Consider the following 11,503-nt stretch of genomic DNA (forward strand, 5'->3'; position numbering starts at 1 on the left):
ACAGGCGCGTGAGGAGAAAAGGTTGCACAACTGACAGAATGTGAAATCATTGATATCATGAGATCATATCTCGTGGTGTGAGGGTGCTCATCAAAACCATCTCCTGCTGATGTGGGTGGCTCGTCACCAGAGGGGCGTGGCCGGTCACGCCCACACGCTCTGATGCGTTCCTGCTGACTCGAGGCACATGATAGGCTGTTTACCAGCTAGCAACCTGCACTGACAGCTCCGGGCTGGGTTAGCTAAGTGTGTCTCTGTCCTGAGGATACATCCACAGCCAAATACAAACAACAATCTGGATGTTGATAGAAGACAAATCGCGAAATCCTTGGTTATCCACTGTAGCTGTCACAGAGTCGGAGAGATCCGGGTCTGTTTCTCAGGAGCTAAGCTAACCTGCTAGCGGCGTTAGCCTGACCTCAGACCTGCTGCTCCCTGAGAGGTAGGAAGACCTGGCTGGGTTTGTAATACACCTCTCTCACCATATGCCAGTTCTTAGGTTCCGAGGTTGTTTGTGTGCTGGAATCTAGAAGTGAATGTTGAATGTCGCCGCTAGCATAATGGCAGAAAGATCCTTTGCTGTGGTCTCAGCTGGACAACTTGATGATGCTAAGTTAAAACGAACCAGCAGACAGGTTTGGTCTACGTCAGCTAACCTCACACCTCTGGCGAGACTAGCCTAGCTAAAGCAAATCAAAGTTAATCCAGGAAGTCACTTGAGTTCCTGAGCTATCTATAACTCATCAGCTAATTACATGGCTCAAATGTCAAATGAGGTTTAGTATGTGCACCTCAGTAGAAGAATTTGATTTAGCCAAGTTAGCAATTTAATATTTTTCGACTGGCAAACGCTGTCGTCATATTCATTCATATAAGGAGACATGTACGCAAGAGCATTAGGGCCAATAACTGAGTTTATTATTTTTTTAAGCTTCTGAGTTTAAAGTCTGAATTTCTGACTTTAAACTCAGAAGCTTAAAAAAAAAACTCAGCTGTTGGCCCTGATGCGCTTCCGTAGACATGACACCAACGGTTTTACTCGAATTTCACCTTGCCTCACTGTCTTTGCATATCAAATTGCACAGCCTCTCTCCTCTCTCCTCTCCTCTCCTCCTTTCTCCTATCCTCTCCTCCTTTCTCCTCTCCTTTCCTCTCCTCTCCTCTCTTATCTCCTCTCTTATCTCCTCTCTCCTCTCTTTCCCGTGCAGGCTAACCAGCTGGACCAGCCACCGGCTCCACCACATGCCTTCCTGAGAGTGTCCTACCCCCCAGCCTTCACACAGGCCCCATGGAGGAGTCAGACATTGAGCGTGAGTCTCTTACCTCTCACCTCTGACCTCTCATAACCTCAGGAGAACTGTTCTGTTGTGTCCTCTCTGTTCTCTTGCTGGTCTCTTTCTGTTGTGTGCAGACCACTCACATGTGTCTCTACCTGTATATTCTCAGAAGTGTCTAGCCCTGCTGTGTCTAAGTGGGCGTAGACTGTCTAGTTTTCTCTACCATCTTTCCTCTCCTTCCTGCCTGATACAACAGGTGTCCCTGGCTCCTCTGTGTCCACTACTACAGTATGTGTTAACAGTCTGTTTGTCTACTGGGTTCTACTGTCTCACTAGTGTCTCTGTTCTCCCTGTTCGTCCCAGAGGTCACCCTGGCCCTGCTGGACAGCGCCAACGACAAGGACGCGGTGGTGCAGGAGCAGGTGAGGAAGTCCATGCTGACCCTGGGGAAACAGAAGCCGGACAAGGTGCTGTCCATGTGCCAGGACTACCTACTCAAAAACCCCAAGGTCAGTACCATAACAGCTGCCCCAACTGGTCACCGACTCTTTTATAGCCAAGCCTGCCTTAGTGTATAGACCTTCCAAGTAACTAACGGACTACTGACATGTGTTACTGTCCATGTGCTGTGCTGCTGATACTGCTAGTTCAATTCTGTGGCTGCTGTTATGTAGAATAGAATAGAATAGAAAGTTTATTTGCCATGTGTAACAAGTACGGGTACAGGTACTGTACATTGGAGTACATTGGAATTCTTGTAATTGCTTGTCCTTACAGTGTCTTATCAGCGCTAATCAGTTCCTTGTTTTAGTCCTAGGTACTCAGCTAGACATTGAAAGGTTCCCAAACTGGCAATTTACTATACTACCCATCGTCTAGCAGTCTATTAGTATCATCCTCATCTACTTATCCTATCCGATCATGGATGACTGTCTGTGTCCATGATGTAGGCAGTGCAATTAAATATTGTTGAAGTATACAGTTGTGTTGTGTACAGTGTTCAGTTGTTTGAGTGTGTTGGTAGCAGTGTTAAATATGGTATGTGTATAAGGACTACCTAGTCCAACGCCTCAAGGTCAAACACTATCAGATTCACCGTTCATACCAAAGTAAATGCTCATACTGTCGGCTTTGCATGTGTTGCCTATACAAACATAATAAACCCACATTGAGTGCAGATGTGTTTGCTCTGCCTCATCCAGTCACCTACAGTAGTGCCGCCTGGCTGCAGCAGTCACGGCCCAAGATCACTATCACACTAGAAAGGCCTAGACCTAGATTTGTAACACCCTAGACATCTCGTGTGATATGGCATGTCAGGTGACTCTGCAGTGCACTGCATGAAGGAGATTACTTTACGGTAGCTCTCAGAATGTTCTCGTGTGTGTGTGCGTGTGTGTGTATGTGTGAGTGAGAGAGTGTGTGCGCGCGTGTGTGCGTGCACGTGCATGTGTGTTGTAACTAGTACAATGGGACTTTTCTGGTTGTTAAAACAGCAAGGTGTGGGTGTGTATGGTACAGTAACTAAGACAGTGGGACTGTTCTGGTTGTTAAAACAGCAATGTGTGTTTGTGTGGGTGTGTATGGTACAGTAACTAAGACAGTGGGACTGTTCTGGTTGTTAAAACAGCAATGTGTGTTTGTGTGGGTGTGTATGGTACAGTAACTAAGACAGCGGGACTGTTCTGGTTGTTAAAACAGCAGTGCGGTGATGCATCTACAGTACCTACCAACCGACTAGCCACATCTCAGCCCAGAGAGACTAGCTCCCACCCATTAACACACCTGCAAACTAGTCGCCTTTCGGCTACAATCGCCGTTTTTTTGTCAGTTGGGTCATTCACATGAATCATGCAGATCCGGGGAGTTTTCCAAAAGGGGGGGGGTGATGGAAGAATGACTGCGTTTGATGTTCAGGCTAGAATAAACCTTATTGGATAATATTAACTGGTTAGCTTGGCATAGATATAAGTACAAACCTGCGTAAGCTAAATGTTATAGAGTAGTGGGTAATTTCAATTCAGAATGTGAAATAGTGACTAACCACAGCAGACCATTGTATAAATACAGATCCTGTTGGATGTAACGTTGCTTGATCTCGAGTTGAATAACATCATGTCAACAATGTCCAACATCCATTCCAATTGCGTGAGTTTTCTCCCAGGATCTCCTCATACAGCGTTTATTTTCATACAGCCCAAATATCTACAAAGCTGCTGCTGCTAATCACTTGTTAACGAAATTTCTGATCAGCTGTAGTTGGATATTTTTGTGGTTTAAAATTAGGATAGAGGACACTACTAGTTGCCCCTCAAGCAGAAACGAAACCTATGTCCGGTAGCTTTCTTTCAAGGAATTCCAAAATAAAAGTCACAGAAAACAATTACACAACAAAAAACACTACTTTTTTTTTTTTTTTCTTTTTTCTTTTTTTTTACTCACTTGGCATTGGTCCAAATGGTATACTGTATAGGCCTACTGAAGTATGAAGTCTACTGAATCTGATATATACAGAATAATATTTGGAGAGCCTATTCATCAGTAAATAAGTGATAATAATGGGAAACCTTAATCTAAATCTATGCAAGCCAAGACAGTGTCATCATATCGATACAATAATATGGGTAAGACCATTCTAAGAGGAGAAGTAATTTTTTGTGTTTTTTTATATATCGGTATCGGAAAAAGAAACATTGAAATTCTGATTAAAATGTTTCAACTGTGAATCTGGATATCTACATAATTGTATTTGGGGTTGTAATTGGGATGGATATTCTATGTGCCTCGCAAGAGCCATGTATCTACTCACACAGAAATTCTAGTTTCAAAACGCTCCAAAAAGCGTAATTTGCATATTAAAATCACTAAAAATGTCTTCCGGGGGAGGATGCCCCCAGACCCCCCTACCATAACTAAGGTTTTGGACCTTGTCACCTTTTTCACTCTTGTGAGTTTGCAGGACTGCATTAAGTTCAGTTCAAGTTAAGTTTAAGAGTATATCGTACAGTATAATGTACAGTGAAACGCTCCCCTAGCATCTGGCCCTTCCTCTTGCTCCCTTCCTTCACAGATCTCATGGGGATACAAATGAAAGATTAATATGATCTGGAGGCCATTGTTTGAGTTCTTCCCTGTCTCCTCTCAGCTGGTAATCAGTCACAGAGTGGTGATCCTGCAGACCATCGAGCTGGTGGTGAGGAGTAAGATAGATGAGGTCAGCTACCCCAAGATCAAGAGTGTGATCTCACTGGCCTCTGAGGAAATGACACGATCAAAGGTAGGTTTGACCCCTCTGGACAGAACTGGTCTCGTCTCCTTCTGAAATATCCGTAGACTAGTTTCTTGCAGTCGCTAGTCAGTTGGTCTGATGTTGCTCGAATGTTTCGGCCCATCCTTCTGCCTAAGTGTTATGTAACAGGGTTTGTCACTTTCTACTGTAACCGTAATGATAAATGCATTCCCTGATGATTTGTTGAACTAAAAACAGGAAATTTCAGTTGTATTCCGTTGCGTGTTCCTTCCTGTTTCTGCAGGACGTTGTGCCTGATTGGCAGCAGGCGGCCAGTAATATTCTGGTTGCCGTGGGCAACAAACACATCAATGACATCATGGAGGAGATCCTGAGCAAGTTCCAGCCAGGGATCCTGCCCCACTTCTTTGTGGTCCAGACGTTAGCCAGCTTATCGGACTCCAACGGTATGAGAAGTACTACACACACAACCCAGACCTGTAGGAGTGCTGATCTAGAATCAGCCACTATCCGGTTCATATACAGAAGTTGTATTTAAATATAGCCTAATGAATGATCTCACACTCTTGGTGAGTTTTGGCCCAGTTCTCTGTGAGCTTTTGCCACTGTAAAACGTTGTATTTGACTTGATTTCTTATCTTTATCTTCTTTTATTGTGTTTTATGTTCCATCTTATTTTTCCTGCTTTTTGTACATTTTACAGTATGTCTATTTTTATTTAAAGCACTCCATGCATGTAAATTCTCTGTTGTAAAGCACTTTCATCTGCATTTATTTGTATGAAAGGTGCTATACAAATAAAGTGTAGTATTATTATTATTATTATTATTATTATTATTATTATTATTATTATTATTATTATTATTATAGCCACTGATTTTGAATCATTGGCCAGCCATGGTTAGATCTCATGACTAGATAATTCTCATCTCCAAAACATATCTTTGTTACTTTACTCCCAAACCACTGCTGATACAGTACTTCCCCATTTTCTTAGTCTTGGAGCCAGACTCTCTACGGAGGAGAGAGTTCAGGACTCCAGCCGCTTAGAATTTGTAAAAGGAAGTTATTAAAAAAACTCATCACTTCCAACTCTACTACTCTCTACGGAATTTTGACGGGATATCCGCCAGTTTTTCCCCCAACTTCCTTCATCAAAATGTCTGCGTCTGAATACCAGACGTAGTTGACAGTGCAGGCCGGAAGTGGACTCGTCAGGCTCGTGTGACCATTTTAGCAACGTTTGATGTGGTCATGATGGAGTCTAACCTCAGTGTAACTACCTGCTTCTGTTTCCAGTCTATGGTATGGTGCCATTTCTCAATGCCATCCTGGGCACTATGCTGCCTATGCTGGTCATGGCCAAACAGGACAACATGAAGTGGGTGTTCTCCTCCGGTAAGACCATGGACGCATCCCATCACTGACTGACCGATTTTTTTTGAAGTTTTTTTTGAATCCTTTCTGTGTATTTCACACTTTTCTCTCTCTCTCTCTCTCTCTCTCTCTCTCTCTCTCTCTCTCTCCTCTCTCTCTCTCTCTCCCCCCCTCTCCCCCTCTCCCCCTCTCTCTCTCTCTCTCTCTCTCTCTCTATGCCCCCTCCTCCCCCGCCCTCTCTCTTCTCCTCTCTCCTCCTCCCTCCTCTCAGCCCTGTGCCACTTCAGCGAGAGTATTCTGGAGTACCTGGCCAACCTGGACAAGGCCCCGGACCCCACGGTCCGGAAGGACACCTTCGCCACCGAGATGTACGGCGCCTATGACATCCTCTTCAGCGGCTGGCTACAGAGCAGGGAGCCCAAGGTAAGGCCCGGCTGGACACCCCCCGGCTGGACACCCCCCGGCTGGACACGCCCCAGCTGGACACGCCCTGGCTGGATGACCAGGGGCAGGAAACCTATTAAGCGCTAATCACATCCATTTCTGTCTCAGTGGCCTCTCTGTTGTAGCAGCGGGTTGACATGAAAGCAGACTCTTCATTGGAGTCTCTTGGAGAAAGCTGAGACTTTGAGACACAAGTGTGCACACACACACACACACGCACACACACACACACACACACACACACACACACACACACACACACACACACACGCACACACAGACACACACAGACACACACACACACACACACACACACACACACACACACACACACACAGGCAGAACAAGGTCAGAGAGAGCCCAGGCCAGACACAGAGGAGACAGGGCAGACTAGAGAACTCGACTGATTAAGACAACATTTCACTTTATCTTGAATCTGGAATCTGGATGTGTAAATGTTCTTATGCAGCAGACTTCTGTCTGTCTCTAATGGTTTCTTAACCTAGACCAGAGAACCAGCTCCTTATCTGTAATCAGGTAATGGACTCCATGTTGGTTTGACATCATTGACCACAGAGCCACGACGGCAAAGCAATGTTCCATCTTAGGCCATGTTCTAGAATGTTTTAAAACAGATGATTCGCCCACATTGATAAACACCGTTCTGGTTGGGTTAGATATGGACTGAGCTGATGCTGAATGTTTTTCCCGCCAGTTTGGTGATGACAGTTCGCTGGCTGTGTTTCTCCATGGCAGTGTGTTTCTCTAATGTATGTGAGTGGGCCTCAACTTAGCTTAAAGGGATGTTATACCATAAAATCTAAGTTTATTTGACACTTTCAAAGGTGTTCTAATTGTGTGTGTGTGTGTGTGTGTGTGCGCGCGCACACTTTCAAAGGTGTTCTAATGTTGCGCGTGTGTGTGCACTTTCGAAGGTGTTCTAATGTTGTGTGCTTGTGTGTGCGTGCGTGCGTGCGCGCGCGTGTGTGTGTGTGTGTGTGCGTGCGTGTCGGCCGCGTGCTCTAGCTGAGACTGACGGTGGCCGAGGCTGTGGGCTCCATGTGTCACCTGATTGCTCATGAGAAACTAGAGGAGCAGATCCCCAAACTCATCCCCACCATGCTCTCTCTCTACAAGAAGAACAACGAGCACTACATCATCAGCAAGGTACAGAACCACCTCCCAGGATGCCGCTCGGTAATGTTGGTCCTCATCGCCCGCTGGCTTTATTCTAGCTGCGTCAGTGAGAAAGTTTTCTATCATACCAACCAGATAGGATTCAATGAGAAAGTTTAGCATCATATCTGGTCGAGCTGCGTCAGTGAGCAAGCGTCAGGTCTGTTTCAGGTCTGTGTCAGGTCTGTGTCGGGTCTGTGTCGGGTCTGTGTCGGGTCTGTGTCGGGTCTGTGTCGGGTCTGTGTCGGGTCTGTGTCGGGTCTGCGTCGGTTCTGCGTCAGGTCTGTTTCAGGTCTGTGTCAGGTCTGTGTCAGGTCTGTGTCAGGTCTGTTTCAGGTCTGTGTCAGGTCTGTGTCAGGTCTGTGTCAGGTCTGTTTCAGGTCTGTTTCAGGTCTGTGTCAGGTCTAGCTGCTTCAGTGAGCAAGTTTTGTATCATACCGACCAGATATGATTCAATGAGAAAGTCACTGATGCAGGTAGAATTGTAATGTATGTATGTATGTATGTGTGTGTGTGTGTGTCTGTGTGTCTGTGTGTGTGTGTGTATGTGCGCGCGTGCGCGTTTGTGTGTGTTCTCTACAGAGCCTGTGCCAGGTACTGGATGCATCTGTGAACATGGGCAGCAGAGTTCTGGAGACTCAAGTGGACAGTCTGCTCTTCGCCCTGCACCAGCAGGTACCGTAGACTGACCACACTGGCTTCGCACACACAGTCCTACAGTCTGCAGACACCAGCAACACACGCTACCGCCTGTAGTCACTGGCAACACACGCTACCGTCTGTAGTCACTGGCAACACACGCTACTGCCTGTAGTCAATGGCAACACACGCTACAGTCTGTAGTCAATGGCAACACACGCTACAGTCTGTAGTCAATGGCAACACACGCTACAGTCTGTAGTCACTGGCAACACACGCTACAGTCTGTAGTCAATGGCAACACACGCTACAGTCTGTAGTCAATGGCAACACACGCTACAGTCTGTAGTCACTGGCAACACATGCTAGTCTGTAGTCACTGGCAACACACGCTAGTCTGTAGTCACTGGCAACACACGCTAGTCTGTAGTCACTGGCAACACACGCTACAGTGTGCAGACATTGGCAACACATTCTACTTTTCAAAGACGTAGGGAAGGGTTCGGAGGCAAATTCAATTGGAGCCTGTAGTTGCTGTCCTGGCCAGGTTCCACCTCCTTCTGTATTTCTTCTTCTTAGGCTCATGACTCCATGAATGTGTTGTGTATTATGTGCTGTGTTGAAATTGTATTGCTGCTGCTATGTTGCGTTGCTTTTATGTGGTTTGAAATTGTATTACTGTTGTTGTTTGAAATGTATCGCGGCTGTCTTGGCCAGGGCTCCTTTGAGAAAGAGATTGTAATATCAACTAAAATAACCTGGATAACGGTTAAATAAAAAGGTAGCTCAGTGACTCACCCAGCCTGGCCTCAGTGACTCACCTGGCCTCAGGCTCTTGGTGCAGTTTCTCCATATGTCTTCAATGTTCACATGTTAGCATTTTGTCATTAGCTATGCTTTTTAAAGGGGTACAAACTCCCTTTGATGTTTTGTTTCAAATGGGTTTTGAGCTGTATGACCGTGTCACTGGCCCGAAATGTTGACCAGTGCTTTGCCTGCTTCTCTTCTCAACCCCCCAGGTGTGTGGTCCTGTGGACTACAGCAACCCCCCCACAGTGAAGAACCACAACGAGGTGTTGAGGTGCTTCAGCATCCTGGGTATTCCTGGTCTTCATCTACTATTACTGATAATACTGATCTATCAGAGATAGGGCTGGGTTTAAAAGATCGATTCATGGATTCTGAATCAAATGATTCAGAATCGATTCATGAATCCCAAAATCGATCTTTTATTTAATGAATGAATGAATAAATGAAGGAATGAATAGTTCATTCAATGATTCATTCATTCATTCATTTTTGGAAATCAGTATCCATCTTCATCTGTAATAACAAACTAGCTCACGATTCAAGATCTGTTTATTAGCCATGTACTGTATATGGTTTGCACATATTAGGAATTTGACTAGGGTTAAGCTGTACGTTGTTATAGACGATATACAGTAGGACCGATTGTAGGACAGGACAGTGCAAAGACATGACAGTGCAAATACAGTACAAAGACAGTGCAGATACAAAATACAAAAAACAGTGCAAACAGGATACAGTGCAATGTACAAATTACAATATACTGTTAAAAAAAGGGAGGCACAAATACAATGTATGTACTATATACAGTGTGGTGAGAGTATGTACAGTGTGTGCAGAGTGTAGTGTGATATATATATATATATGAGCGATGTTATATACAGTGTGTGTAATATGTGTGCCGTTGAGGTATGTGGAACAGTCAGAGGTCTTGTGCAAGTGGTGGTGGTGGGGGGGGGGGGGGGGGGTCGTTGTTGGACACGACCCTTGTTAATGAGCCTGATGGCCTTGGGAAAGAAGCTGTTTTTGTGGCGTGTGAACCCGGTCCCGAAGGCCCGCAATCTCCTGCCAGTGGAGAGTGGGTCAAAGAGACCGTAACCGGGAATTGGAGGGGTCGGCCACAATCGTTCTGGCCTGTTGTAGGGTCCTGGAGGCCTGGACATGTTGAAATTCTTCATCTGCCTCAGGAGGTACATCCTCTGCTGTGCTTTTTGCGTGAGGGAGCTGATATACAGGGGAGGGAGGGGGACTGGACTCTTTCTAAAGTCGACAATCATCTCCACTTTCTTGAGTGTTGAGCTCCAGATTGTTTTGGCAAAGGTGGAGCTTTCCGTGTGCAGGGAGAAGAGTAGGGGGGAAAGAACACAGCCTTGGGGGGGGGGGGCTGCGCTCATGGTCCTGGAGTCAGAGACGCGCTTGCCCAGTTTCACGTGCTGCTGCCTGTCAGACAGGAAGTCTATGATCCATCTTCAGGTGGGGTCGGCCACACGCGTCTGGGAGAGCACGTCCTCCAGAGTGAGCGGGAAGATGGTGTTGAAAACAGAGCTGAAGTCTACAAACAGGATCGGACTCCAGGTCCTGGAGGATGAAGTGAACGGCCATGTGAACTGCGTCGTCCGCTGTAGGCGAACCGCAGGGCGTCCAGGGGGAGGGTCTGTGATGGATTTGAGATGCCGCAGAAAAAGGCACTCAAAAACCTTAATCGCTACAGGGGTCAGGGCGACGGGTCTGTAGTCGTTGAGGCCAGTGGTCCTTGCTTTCTGGGGGCCGGGGGTGATGGTGGAGGTGTTGAAGCAGGCTGGAACATGGCGTGTCTCTAGTGAGGTGTTGAAGATGTCGGTGAACAGCGGGGGACAGCTGATCAGCACAGAACCTCAGCATGCAGGGGGAGACAGAGTCCGGTCTGGTCCGGCCGCTTTCCGGGGGTCTCTTGACCAGGGGGTTCACGTTCTTCTCTAGGATGATAAGGGGGGGGGGGGGGTTGTTGGGTTGTTGTTGGGGCTGATGAGTGTGGGGGGCGGGGGGACACACACATTGTTTTTCAAACCTGCAGAAGAACTCTTTCAGGTCGTTGGCGAGGCCCCGAGTCGCCAGCAGGCGGGGGGATCTGGGTTTGTAGTCTGAGATCTGTCTGAGGCCTTTCCAGACCGACGACACATTTCCATCTGAGAACAATGAGTGTTCAAGTTTCTCAGAGTGGCGTCGTTTAGCCTCCTTGATAAACCTGTACTTGGGCTTTTTGAACCGGTCCTGATCCCCGCTCCTACGCACTTCCTCTTTCCCCAGGCTTGACTTCCTGAGTCTGGCTGGGAACCAGGGCTCGGCGTTGTTGTATTTGATCTCAGCGCGGGTTGGAACGCGTACAGTAGGCTCTCCACTAAGCTGATGGGTGACGACGCAGTGTCTGTTACTGTAGCCGAGAACGAGTCCGGTGACTCATTACTATAACAGTGTATAGACCTTAGGCTTTCAATGTGTGTGTGTGTGTGTGTGCGCTCTCTGTGCCGAGAAGACTGTGAGGTCTGTGTGTAGC

The 11,503-nt window shown here is 46.7% G+C and overlaps 1 protein-coding gene across 2 annotated transcripts in view; it reads left to right on the forward strand.

The window, feature by feature from the left end:
* Positions 1-308: 308 nt before the first annotated feature.
* The window catches only part of mroh1 (maestro heat-like repeat family member 1), a 41,089-nt gene continuing 29,894 nt past the window's right edge, over positions 309-11,503 (forward strand). Inside the window, exons 1-10 of one of the 2 annotated variants that reach the window (XM_084443757.1) lie at positions 309-442; positions 1,218-1,310; positions 1,641-1,786; positions 4,423-4,554; positions 4,811-4,973; positions 5,827-5,925; positions 6,176-6,327; positions 7,375-7,515; positions 8,107-8,199; positions 9,183-9,261. In XM_084443757.1, coding sequence (XP_084299883.1) covers positions 1,289-1,310; positions 1,641-1,786; positions 4,423-4,554; positions 4,811-4,973; positions 5,827-5,925; positions 6,176-6,327; positions 7,375-7,515; positions 8,107-8,199; positions 9,183-9,261 — 1,027 coding nt within the window. In that variant the 5' untranslated portion in view covers positions 309-442; positions 1,218-1,288. Of the gene's footprint in view, positions 443-1,208; positions 1,311-1,640; positions 1,787-4,422; positions 4,555-4,810; positions 4,974-5,826; positions 5,926-6,175; positions 6,328-7,374; positions 7,516-8,106; positions 8,200-9,182; positions 9,262-11,503 lie in introns of both variants that reach the window. The other variant, XM_084443756.1, reaches the window with a different exon arrangement.

Source organism: Borostomias antarcticus (genome assembly GCF_949987555.1).
Source record: "Borostomias antarcticus genome assembly, chromosome: 10".
Classification (NCBI taxonomy): domain Eukaryota; kingdom Metazoa; phylum Chordata; class Actinopteri; order Stomiiformes; family Stomiidae; genus Borostomias; species Borostomias antarcticus.